Consider the following 12,111-nt stretch of genomic DNA (forward strand, 5'->3'; position numbering starts at 1 on the left):
CCCCTTGTTCTTCTTGCATTTGCATTGCGCCCATGATGACCTGAGTATCGCCTATACCTTATGTTTTGCTCTTGCTTATGCATTTCCCTTCGTTTTCCTATACTTGATGATCCCCATTCAGGGCCATATGGTCCCTGTGTACATTGTTACCTCTCATTGCATTTGTTAAGAGTTTACGATGTATTGCTCGTGGGTTAGAGCGATTTAACGTTGTGTCGAGTGGCTTCTATGGCTGAATTAATGATGTGATTTTGAATTATAGAAGCAATTCTAGTAAAGAAGAGAACCTACAACCTAGATGATATACAACATACAATATGTGTAAAGGAGAGATGTACGTTCTCCGGCATGTCCCCACTGGGCAATCGGGCTACTTGGCCTCATCGCCTTATCTTATTTACTCCACTTCTCCGACAACAACTCGGTCTTGATGGGTAATTGATTCGCAATGAATGGCTTCGAATCTAAGGGCCTGGATGAAGATTCCTTCGGGCCTAAGTCCAGTTTGGCTGCCCTGAAGACCTTCGACGCCTTTCGTGAGTACCTCGAAGCTCAAACATCTAAACAAACTCACTCACATCCATGACCAGCCAAAACCAAAGCCGCCTACACAACCCCAACCCGCAGCGGCGGCCAATGGACCGTCCTAATCCTCATAATATGCACGATCTTCAGCTGGTCCGAGTTCAAAACCTGGTGGCGCGGCACAGAAAACTACCACTTCAGCGTTGAAAAGGGCGTCTCCCACGAACTCCAGCTAAACCTCGACATGGTCGTCCACATGCCCTGCGACCAACTCCGCGTAAACATCCAAGACGCAGCAGGCGACCGCATCCTAGCCGGCGAACTCCTCAAACGCGACGACACAAACTGGCTCCTGTGGATGCAGAAACGCAACCACGAAACCAGCGACGGCGTCCACGAATACCAAACCCTCTCCCACGAAGAAGCAGACCGTCTCGCAGAGCAAGAAGCAGACGCGCACGTCGGCCACGTCCTCGGCGAAGTGCGTCGTAACCCCCGTCGGAAATTCGAGAAGGGTCCGCGTCTGCGTCGCGGCGTTGTCGCCGACGCTTGTCGCATCTATGGAAGTCTGGAGGGGAATAAGGTGCAGGGAGACTTTCATATCACGGCGCGCGGACACGGATATCGCGAGAACGCCCCGCATCTGGATCACTCGTGTATGTGTTTGGCATCCCGTTCTTCCAAGCCATCCGGTGTCTCATACAACATACAATATAACTAACTGCTCTCTCTAGCTTTCGACTTCTCGCACATGATCACGGAACTCTCTTTCGGACCGCATTACCCCACCCTGCAGAACCCGCTCGATAAGACGATCGCCGAGACGGAGGAGCACTACTACAAGTTCCAGTACTTCCTCTCCGTCGTGCCGACGCTGTACAGTCGCGGCAAGGGCGCGCTGGATGCGTACACGCGCTCGCCGGATGCGGCGGCATCGCGGTATGGACGGGACACGGTCTTCACGAACCAGTATGCGGCGACGAGTCAGTCCAGCGCGATTCCTGAGTCGCCGATGGTTGTGCCGGGGATCTTCTTCAAGTATAATATTGAGCCGATCTTGTTGCTGGTCAGCGAGGAGAGGGCGAGCTTTTTGTCGTTGCTGGTTAGGGTTATTAATACCATTTCCGGTGTGCTTGTTACTGGTGGCTGGCTTTATCAGATTACTACTTGGGCGGGCGAGATCTGGGGGCGGAGGAAGAATAGGTCGTCCGAGGGGTATTTGACGGGTAAGTCTTCTATGGATTGAGATGGAGAAAGATTTTGGTGTTTCTATTCGAATGTGTTCTGTGTGTTATTATATCGTGTTCCTTCAGATATCCTACATCAATTGCATGGGAGTTCGCTCTTTGCATCAAGGTTCATTGGTCGACTCCAAGGTTGAGTTCGACCTGGTATATAGTAAACGATCGTACATCCCGCATACATGATGTAAAGCTAAGTAAATAGACACTAAACTAAACCTCAAATATCTCGCCCATGCCGACGCCTGCACCTTCTGCTCCGGCGCGGCTGTCGACCAGATCCAGACGCCAGCCGTTCCAGTCATGCAGCTTGCTCTTGATATTGCGCACCCACTCAACACGCTTGCGGCCTTCCTCTTCAGCCTGCGCACGCGCGAACGCATCTTCATCGAACTCGTCATCGAAGTTCTCTTCGGAGACAAGCTCAAGACTGCCACGGGTACCAGGGGGGTGAGACGGGTTAGACGACGAAGCGCGGGCGCGGTTTCCACTAGCTCCCGTGAAGGCAGCAAAGCCGCTAGAAAGCACCGTGGAGAAAGACGAGTGCTGCTGCTGGGCCATGCTGCGGCGACGGGCATGGTCGGGCCGTCCACCGACGAGATCGACGTCGTCGAATGCATTGGCTGCGTCGCCGGACGCAGGACTGGGTCCGTCATCCGGGTAGTGCTCCATTTCCTGGCGCTTCTCTTGCCAAACGCCACGGCGCAGATCGAAGACCTCGCCTTCCAGCTCGCGAATGCGGCGCTCAAGGCGCTGGCGTTCTTCGTCCTCGAGCTCGTCCAGGGCGTCGTCGTCGGCGCCTCCGCCGGTCTGGCGAGTTCGGATCCGATCACTCTCTTCACGGAGGCGGAGGTTCTCGTTTTCGATGCTGGCGATCTTTTTCCGCATCACGGCGATTTCTTTGTCGGATTTCTCGCTTTCGCGTAACCGGGTTTGGTGCCGGGCTTCGCTTTCTTTGTGGAGATTGCCCATTGCCTGTAGTTTCTTGTCTAGCGTCTCGATTTTCTTTTCCGATTCGCTCTTTTCGTTCTTGTACTCCTCGATCTCACGCTGGAGATTCTTGATCAGCGTTTCGGTGGATGTCTTGTCGACGCCTTCCTTAACTGCTTTCTCGGAGGCCCGCGTCAATGCCTGCTTGATGTCTGCCAATTCACGCTGGGATTGATCTAGTGCCGATTGGGTCTTTGAAACCTTCTCCTCTAACGCTGCGACCTGAGACTCATGTGCATCGTTAGAGGACGTTTGGGAAGTGACCTGGGCGCGGAGGTTTGAGATCTCCAACTCCATAGACTCAATAGTAGCTGATTTGGACTCCAGCTGGCGAACAAGGTCTGCTGGCGGTGACTCTGTTGCACTTGTGTTTCGATGTGACCGGGTCTGGAGCTGTGAGTTCTGTCGCTGGAGGGAAGCAATTTCCTCTTTCTATTCAGCAGGTTAGCAAAGGCGACCATCACAGGATAGAAGGGTCCATACCAACGAGTCAATGCTTGCAGCCTTCTCTTCCGCCTGCTTCAATTTCTCCTTCAACTCCACGCCATCAACACTCGCTTCCCGCAGATCCTCCACTTGCTCCTCAGTCTTGCGCCAGCGCATAGTTGCATCCGAGAGTTCCTTCTCCAAGCGTTTATTATCTTTCTCAAGCTCCTCAATCTTAGTAGACTGTTTGCGGAACACTTCGTGAACCGACTCCCCGTCCCCGGTTAGGGGCGGTAATGATTGTGCGGGGGACTTGAGCGTAGAAGATGGAGACGGGGAGACGCTGCCCTGTGAGACGGAGGTCTTGCGGAACGAGGATGAGCGCATCTTCGACTGGATCGATAGCGAGGGTTGTCGGCCGTGGTTGGCGCGAGGTGTATCGAGTCGCACTGGCAGCGGCTCAGCGTCTGGATCAGGAGATGTGGGCGCTGGAGGCATCGGTTCGGTAGGAGACTCGATGTTCGTATCAGTGGCAAGTTGCGCGGTTTGTTCTTCTATTTCCTCTGGTTGTTCAGGGCCCGCGGCCTCGGGTTGCGCGGCCGGCTCATCTTGCGTGTCTGGCTTCTCCTCCGCGGGCACATCTACCTGCAGTGTTTCTGGGCTAGGCGCATCTTGAGTAGGTTCTGCCTCTGCTGAGGTCTCGGCCTCCTTGGTTGTGTCTTCTCCAGTGGCAGGAGTCTTCTTGGCCTTCTTTTTCTTCTGAAGCTGGGCAACCTAAAGAACAACAATCAAGTTAGCGACCAAAGCGACGCCATCTGTCACTCGCGCGGAATTACCCTTTTCTTGGCTGCGGCCAGCTTCTCAGCTTTGATGCGCTCCTCGTCGTCAGCCATAATGAATTGTTTGAATTGTATGAATGTAATCAAATGGGGAGGATGAAGTGGAAGGGGAGAGAATGGACAGCTTCCCCCGATGCACGGACCACGTGTCTGATCTATATGCCCAAATGAGTTACAATATAGTATCAACTACATATAGGTACGGAGTACAGACCGATACGCTAGATAATCACTTGTGGCCACTTTATTATTGGATCTGAGTGGTTATTACTAGTTAAGATCAACAATATAACGTTGACACCACATAAGAGGTCGCGCCAGGTCGAAGCTCTCTGCTTTGCTATCGAGCTAATGGCAGGTGATAGCATTTCAAACGAATTCGAGATTTCAGATAAAAAAAGCGTAGTTCATGATATTAATAGATCTGCGTGAGGCAGCACAAATTGGAAAAGAAAATATAAAATAAAATAGACATGGGTGATATTAGACACTAAGTCACAAAAAGTCAGGTCGAGGGGCATCATGTCAATATTGACCGTTCAACAACGCCCCTCGTGAACAAAAATACCATGCAAGTCGATTGCGCCAGTCAAAAAGGAAAAAGAGAATAACCCAACACCTCCGGCTAGAAAGATCATACCCGATCAACGGGACCAAAAGAAGACATACAAGAAACGAACCAAACAAAAGCGCACAAACCAAATCAAACGATGTAACTTAGACTTCCATGGAGGCTGCAATTTCCTCACTCATGGCACGGACTCCGCGGCGGGCATTTGGCAGATGCTCGTCGTCGTCACTGATCACATACGGGTCGTATTCGTCCACCCCGGTACGAATCGTCTTTGGAGGGCGATCCATCTCATCATCACTATCGCTGGCGATAAGGGACGATCTCGCGCGTTCTCCAAACCAAAATTTAGCACGCTTGCTAGAGCTAAGATCCGGTGTAAGGTATCCATCGTCGTACGTCCGCTTCCCAGTAGGTGTAGTGGCCATCTCGTCGGGGGTGTGGCTGAGGATTGGAATCGCGCGGAGGAAGATGTAGCAGACGCGCTTGCGAATGGGATTGAAGAAGAAATAATGTAGACTCCAGATAGCCCCATCATCGGCGTCAGACGGGTCCTCCTCGGGCGAATATGAATAGATAGAGCACTCCTTCAGCGACATGTGGTCATCTATCGTCTTCCATACCCGGGGGCCCCATGCAGAAGATGATCCTGCCGTGTAAGATCCAGAAAGTGTCGCGGGGGATGCGGGAGACAAGTTGGTATTCTCGCGCGGTCGCAGGTTGAGCAGCGTCGAGTCAACTGTGTTCATGACACGCTTCAAATTCCGTTCCCGCCGGAAATCAGTCGGGCGCAGGACTTGTGAAAAGTCGTAATCTGGGTGACTGGCGTTTAGAGTGGCGATCAAATAGGCGAATGTCCGTCGGCTCGAATGGTCGCTCAGGGGTCCAAACGGGCTTGATCGCGATAGATTCAGGGTCTCGGCGGCATCGTGTGCATTTGGGGGTGAAAGTGAAGCCGAAAATCGAAGCACGGATTCATATTGGGCCTCCAGCGACTGTTCGATATGGTTGTAGAGTTTCCGATCGGAGCGTGCCGCCTTGGTGGTGTAAATATCACAGCCGCCGATGATGTGGCAGTCGGTTGTATCGAAATTCAGAGAACTGGTTACGTCCTCGAACTCTGGAAGTGGGAGATACTATATCACAGGGAAGATTAGCACACTGATAGAAAGGCACTTTGGGGCCGCGACCGCTGGATTTACCTTCATCGTGAGGTTAAACCGGGGTAGTGGAGATCCCCGAGATAAGCCGATAAGCGTCCTAGGATGACGTGGCACAGTCTGCGATTCGAAGAGACTGGGTCAGATCTCTCTTCTGATGTAGAGAGAGATAGATAGACGAGAGAGAAGCGAAATGAACACTGCGGGTGATTGAACCGAAGATGGAAATCCGATGATGTCGATGGCTGATAACCGCGAACAGGGGGTTGGATAAGAGGAGCAACACGAACTACACAAGGCAGATCGCAGGTCTTATAGCAGGTCAACACCAATTCCAAAGAAGGGGTATACAAAAGAGATGGAAAATGAAGCAGGAGGGGAACTGCCACGGGGATGATCTTTGGGGAGGGGATTCCGGAAACAGTCACGTGTGGAAGGCGTGGTCCAGTAGGAACCCGCACTGACCTCACGAGCAGTCCAACCATGGAAAGACTGGCAAGACCTGGCAAAGGCCATTCACAGGCCAACTTGTTCCAGGTTGCGTGTTATATCTTCCGATGCCTGGAGGTGAACAAGTTGTATTGATTAGTATAGAAAACTCCTATGTACGCCACAAAAAAACAGAGAAAGCAAGAGTCCTGCTTGCTTCGGTTACATGATCTTGGTGACCACATCTTCCTCAACCTGGGGAATAATTAGCCCGGCTGAAACTTGGCCATGGCTGGGGAAAAGAAGGGGATGGGGATAAAAGGGTCCAAATATAGACATGTAATAGCACATAGCAGCACCTCTCTTGGCGGTTCTTTCTTCTAAAGTGCCAAACAATCCCCGTGGAAATAGAAAGAAACTTGTCCTAACTCACCTCCATATCTTCCAAACTGTCCTGCTGGCTGATACAGCGAAGAACATTCTTTTTGCTGGTCTCTTGCATTTCCCCCGCAATCAATAACTCATCAAGAATAAAGTATGCTTTCTGGAAGTTGAAGATGATGTCCAGCTCGCAGACATTGCCGTAGTACTTGTCCATCTGTTCCACGTAGCGGTGCACCACCTCGAGGGTGATCAGCTCATTATCCGTCGAGGCACAGCCAGCGATGAAGAAGAGAGAAGCGTAGCGACGGTAGACAACTTTCGAGTCTAGTGATATATAGAGTCCCTGTTAGTCCAATGCCAGCTCGTCGGCGAAAAGGGGTCGTGCGGGGATAGAAAGCCACCTTTGTATTCCAGGAAATTGCACATCCGCGTCCGGCGGGACAGCACCAGCTGGGTTACGTCCTTGATGATCTTGGCCTTCTCCTTGGGAGAGAGAGTGGTAAACCACTTGGCGAGACGCTAGAGAAGTGTTGTCAGTTGGTTCGGCCAGGTGTTATGTAGTTGGAGGTGACGAGGCATACCACTTTGCCCTGTCGGGAGAGCAGAATCAGGTAGCTAATGAGGAGTTAGTAGTCGCAAATATAAGATGACAGCAGTACAATCTCACTTGACAGGCATATTGATGGAGATGTGAAATGGAGGGATGGAGAAAAGTGTCTTGGCGGAAGCTCTGGAGAAATTCTTCGGGTGGAGCGGAGGGGAGTTTTGCCCCGCTAAGCCCTAGCTTAAGAATTTAAACGTGGAGATTCAAGATGGAATTGATTCCAGAGAAGAGTTGTTTCTCCTGGAATTTTCCGTTGTGTTTGCGCACGGGGCCTGGGGTGAGTCAACCCTCGCCTCCATGACGAACCTCAGGTACATGCATCTACAGCTCCTTGGAACCATGCATCATATATCTGTACGTAGCTAGCATTGGAGCCTCATGCATGGATTTAGACCCTACTAAAATAAAAACAGGATAATTCTACGATCGGGCTTCCTAATTTGTTGGTTATCGACATGTACATGCTATGCTATGTATACTTTGGGGAGATATAGATGCATCGAAGCTGAACGGTGCAACATATATGAGTAGGGTTTACGCTCGAGCATAGCTATAAGAGTATCTATGTCTCAGTGCTTTCAGCATCAACTAACTAATTAAAAATACATACAGCGATGGCTCAATATCCTAGGATATCCCAAAGTAAAAAAAAAAATAGTCAACGCCCGGTAAACCCAAAGGCGACTGACAAAACAAATATTATTAATAAAATAAGTAGTAGCACATTAAGTATCAGATCTCCCATGAGACCAAAAGAGACAACGTTTCGTTCGAATCGTCGCAGACATGAGAGACATGGAGACATCGAAACCAGAGCCTCAAGCTCCTAGATCGTACAAAGCACCTTCGTACAACACCGTATACCGACATCACCTCCTCAACGCCATTAACCAGAACCAGATCCAGATCCAGATCCAGAACTAAAACCATGATCCAAAGTTTTCCAAATTACCAGGTAGTACACAGACACAGACGAGAGCGACAACCAAGCCCAAAGCTCAGTCTACATCACACCCACCTTCAAGACAGACCCTTTAAACCTGAGTCATGTTGGGACGGCCGCCGCGACGGCTGCCGGTACGGCTGCGCGAGGGGCCGGCAGAAGAACGCCACATGAAGAACGAGACGATGAAGGAGGCCATGTAGCCAGCCCAGGCGAACCAGAGGAAAGCAACCGAGGCCTGGGCCTCGCGGCAGCGCTTGGTCATGTCCTCTGCGCCATTGGTGATCTCGTTGTTCTTGAGGTATTCCTGAATAGGGGTCAGGGTTAGCGTTGATTTGCTACTTGCATATTCACGGATCTGCGATATATTCAATTCAACTTACCTCGTTGTTGCAAGAGTGGCATTCCAGCTTCGCGGCGAGGGCGATGGCAGCGCAGAAGAAGAAAATGCAGTTCAGGGCGTCGAGGATGATCATGATGATCGGGTGGCCGGACCAGTCGATGTTGAAGGAGGCCGGGATTAGGTAGAACAGCGTGAGCATTGAGAAGACCGATGCGTAGATCGAGTAGTTTACGGTCGCAGGGTTCCCGGAGAAAGACTCAGCGATCATGTTACCGATGAGGGCCATGACGAGCAGGGACCATAAGAACTGGAATTGGTTAATATTGAACTCCGGGACTCTTGATAGCTCTTAGCTGTCGATTGCACATACCTCCCAGGCTCTGAGGCCTAGCTGCACACCCCGGAGACTCATTTTGTGGATATAGATTAGATAGGTTCGAGGTTGATTAGACTAGATCGCAAGGCTGTAGAGGTATAAGATGCGAAGTCGAGTAAAGAGTAACCTTTAAAGAGTCCAACAGTATATATGGGAAAACGACGTTATAAATCGGATGCTCCGGAGGTCAGTGATGACATGGAAAAGCAACATCCCCCAAACCTAAAAGTCGGCCCTACGTCATGTATCCGGCATCGAGCGGCCCTATTGGTTTTAAATCACATGTCTAATTGGACGTAGCAGCTGTGAGGATGTTGGAGATGAAATCATGAGAGGTTGCACTCTGGTCAATGATGAGTTCTTGACTAGATTTGAATGAGGCCTTGCTTTTTACTTGATCCACCTTTTTTTTTTACTCTCCTTCATTCCAGTTTTGAAGATTCTGCAGATTCTGCTGGAACAGTGGAATCTAGGCTCCATTCCTTGCAATGCGTCTATCATTTCCATTTTGTAGGTTTCCCCTCATTGACATTGACTAGTTCGGCATTTTTAACTAGGAACGGTGCAGCTGACATATGTAGTATCGTCCATGGATGTGCCTGTATAGAGGTTTTCGTAGACTGGATAAGGTCAACGAAATGACATCAAACCGATCGAAGATATTAGAACCCACGACTTTCGCGTTATTAGCACGACACTCTAACCAATTGAGTGGAAATATTCACTTTATGGTTCTATATCCTAACGACAATCCAGCGTAGATTCAATGAACTTCCATTTGGATAGCTAACTACAACACAGGAAAATGAATACCTGTTCGCATGGATAAAAAGTAAATTTCGATTTCAGTCAGTGCAAGTATGTTCGTCTCGCACCGGTTCGCATCGCGACCTTTCACTAGTTTCCCTTGAAGGCGCTTTGCACGGATCCATATCTAGGAAGGTCAGCATTTATGTATATATCCCAGCTCCACTTATGTACAACTTACCCTTGTGGGCACTGCTTACCCAGTGCGGCACTACCACTGCGCATATAGCAGACCTTGGCCTTTTGGCACGCGGTAGTAGCGCAGCTGGGGCTCTTGACACTTCGCTTCCCCTGGTAGGTGTTGTGCAGACTGACAAGTTCCACGTCCTTCTCCATGGCCTCGGTAACCCGGTGCCAGAATGTCGCGTTCAACGGCGCATCCTCGTCCCACCCTGCTGCCGGTCCGTATGTATCTCGGGTGGAGTATTCGATCTCAAAGGTCGGACCTGTGTCCTCCAGAGCCGGGTAGTCCGACACATCGCTGTAGAAGGTGTATGCTTCGTAAACGTTGAAGTCGCCCGTGTCGACCTCGTACAAACGGAAGCCACTGTTCAGGTTCTCCAGAGGGGTTATGCTGGGCATGATCCAACCGGTGGTGAGGGCATTGTCGGCATCCTGCACAGTCCCGTTGTTGGCATAGTAAACCATGAACTCGTCCTCGTGGGTGTGTCCGAAGAAGATGTTGGCAATAACATGGGGCGAGTAGCGGTCCACGATCTGGTAGAATAGATCGGACGGATTGGGGAGTGGATTTTTCCCGTCCCAGCCACTGAGGACATGGCCGATTATCCAGACACGCTCACCGGCATCCTCGGCCTTTTGCAGCTCCTCGATCATCCAGGAGAATATTCCAGAGTTGTCGGGGTTAGTGGTGTTGATGAAATTCAACACGTTGTGCCGATACCACAAGTCTACGAGAGTGAGTGAACAATTCCCAAATAAGTTGATAACAACATACCGGTGTTGAAGGCAATGATGCGTAGTCCGTAGTGTGTCTTGACAGAGTAACCGCCATAATGAGTGCTCGCTTCATCAGCGGTCTCACGACTAATCCATCCTTCATGGCGCCACAGTCCAGCCAGGTGTTCGTAATTCCAGCTTTGCTGTTCCCCCAGGCGGCCAGGGAGGTTATGAGGAGAATCGATGTTTGCAGGACTGGTGTCATGATTTCCAAGTGCAGCAAAGACAGGACCAGAGAGATAATGTTTGAACATGCCGTAAATGCTGGTCTCCGTATACAGGGTGAACGCCTTGGATATCTGGGGTGCCGGATCATGCGATACAAGATCACCCGTATAGAGCGTCCATGCAAGATGGTCATCATGTTTTCCCTTGCCAGTTCCAGTCAGAGGACCAACGGCCTGCAAAGCAGCAAGACCCAAGTCATACACAGGAAAGAGCCATACGCAGAGGCAGAAAGCAGCGGGCTGTTTTCGGAAAGGTCATTGTAGTTGTCACTCCGACAGCAGAGACTGGACGAACAGTTTGCTTCGGAACTGACGGCATACCGGGCATCGAGATGGAAGTCTGACAGATGTAGTACCTTGATCCGCTCCCCACTTGCCTTGGGGACCTGGACATCTGCAGGTTTGGGCTTGGGGAAAAGCTTGGTCGTGTCAAGCGGGCTGGTCGTCGGCGTACTGCAATACTTTTCGCTGAGGGAATGGCAGATGTATTGACCATCCAATCCTTCTACATCAGCGTACGCCAGTACCTGAGTCCAGATAGCACCGAAGGTGTTCGAGGCAAAGTCTTCCTCACAGGTCTCATTGGCATGGAAGCGAAAGTCCTTGCACAGGCTGATCATCGCATTTGGCACAAGACCCGGGACATGCAATGCTGCAGGCTTCGCTGCGGCTAGGGCGTTCTTGCATTTGGTGCAGTCGCTTTCTGAGCTATTTGACTTGATGATGTTGGTCACATTGGATAGGGCTTCCTGGATCAGCTTATACCTCTTTCTGGCAGGTATATGAGTTCGCGGCACAGGGAAGTAGACCTCATCCTGGTTGTCTGGGATATTGTCGGGATCCGTCAATTCGTAAGGGAATGTGAGGCCCAGCACTGGATCATAGAGAATTGGCTGAGGTTGTTTGGTTGGCTTGGCCGGGGAAACGTAGTACGATCTGCATCCACATTAGCAAACCTCTGTGCCTGAGCCATCAAATAGTCGGCATCCATACGAGAATGCAGAGGTCGGAAACCCAGCAGCAGCCACATAGGACGAGTCTCCTGGGAGAGAAGCAGCAAATGCAACATGCAGGACTAGACTTGTAGTCCCCAGGAGGACCAGGAAGGCCATCTTGAATGAACCCGAGTGTCTCATTGTCGCTGGTGAATGAGATAAAGAGGAGGATTGAGAGAAGAGGAAAGAGGAAAGGAAAAGAGCAAGAAAGGGTGCTTGAAGACTTCATGCAGGTACGATGCACGTGGCATGGAAGGGGTATGTGAGTGGAAAGTGAGATGACAACCCTAG

The 12,111-nt window shown here is 50.7% G+C and overlaps 6 protein-coding genes across 6 annotated transcripts; 1 reads left to right on the top strand and 5 right to left on the bottom strand.

The window, feature by feature from the left end:
• Positions 1-448: 448 nt before the first annotated feature.
• N7525_008980 (endoplasmic reticulum-Golgi intermediate compartment family protein) lies at positions 449-1,771 on the top strand (the record flags this gene model as incomplete). The annotated part of the gene is made up of 3 exons (XM_002563048.1): positions 449-536; positions 591-1,181; positions 1,260-1,771. The coding sequence occupies 3 exons, from the start codon at positions 449-451 to the stop codon at positions 1,769-1,771; spliced, it is 1,191 nt and encodes a 396-aa protein (XP_002563094.1).
• Positions 1,772-1,979: 208 nt separating this feature from the next.
• Positions 1,980-4,075, bottom strand: N7525_008981 (uncharacterized protein; the record flags this gene model as incomplete). The annotated part of the gene is made up of 3 exons (XM_002563049.1): positions 1,980-3,188; positions 3,240-3,956; positions 4,019-4,075. The coding sequence occupies 3 exons, from the start codon at positions 4,073-4,075 to the stop codon at positions 1,980-1,982; spliced, it is 1,983 nt and encodes a 660-aa protein (XP_002563095.1).
• A 663-nt stretch (positions 4,076-4,738) lies between these two features.
• On the bottom strand, positions 4,739-5,800 carry N7525_008982 (RNA polymerase III-inhibiting protein MAF1; the record flags this gene model as incomplete). Its single annotated transcript, XM_002563050.2, has 2 exons — positions 4,739-5,728; positions 5,795-5,800. 2 exons carry the CDS (start codon positions 5,798-5,800, stop codon positions 4,739-4,741), a joined length of 996 nt encoding a protein of 331 aa, XP_002563096.1.
• Positions 5,801-6,403: 603 nt separating this feature from the next.
• On the bottom strand, positions 6,404-7,243 carry N7525_008983 (AP-1 complex subunit sigma; the record flags this gene model as incomplete). The annotated part of the gene is made up of 5 exons (XM_002563051.2): positions 6,404-6,436; positions 6,615-6,889; positions 6,967-7,084; positions 7,147-7,180; positions 7,233-7,243. The coding sequence occupies 5 exons, from the start codon at positions 7,241-7,243 to the stop codon at positions 6,404-6,406; spliced, it is 471 nt and encodes a 156-aa protein (XP_002563097.2).
• A 960-nt stretch (positions 7,244-8,203) lies between these two features.
• N7525_008984 (MARVEL domain-containing protein) lies at positions 8,204-8,867 on the bottom strand (the record flags this gene model as incomplete). The annotated part of the gene is made up of 3 exons (XM_002563052.1): positions 8,204-8,419; positions 8,496-8,762; positions 8,826-8,867. The coding sequence occupies 3 exons, from the start codon at positions 8,865-8,867 to the stop codon at positions 8,204-8,206; spliced, it is 525 nt and encodes a 174-aa protein (XP_002563098.1).
• Positions 8,868-9,728: 861 nt separating this feature from the next.
• N7525_008985 (PPN1 endopolyphosphatase family protein) lies at positions 9,729-11,937 on the bottom strand (the record flags this gene model as incomplete). Its single annotated transcript, XM_061214567.1, is given in 5 exon segments — positions 9,729-9,765; positions 9,820-10,549; positions 10,597-10,999; positions 11,017-11,761; positions 11,819-11,937. The coding sequence occupies 5 exon segments, from the start codon at positions 11,935-11,937 to the stop codon at positions 9,729-9,731; spliced, it is 2,034 nt and encodes a 677-aa protein (XP_061068998.1).
• Positions 11,938-12,111: the final 174 nt, after the last annotated feature.

This window comes from Penicillium rubens (assembly GCF_028828025.1).
Source record: "Penicillium rubens strain IBT 27055 chromosome Unknown utg000003l_segment0_segment0, whole genome shotgun sequence".
Classification (NCBI taxonomy): domain Eukaryota; kingdom Fungi; phylum Ascomycota; class Eurotiomycetes; order Eurotiales; family Aspergillaceae; genus Penicillium; species Penicillium rubens.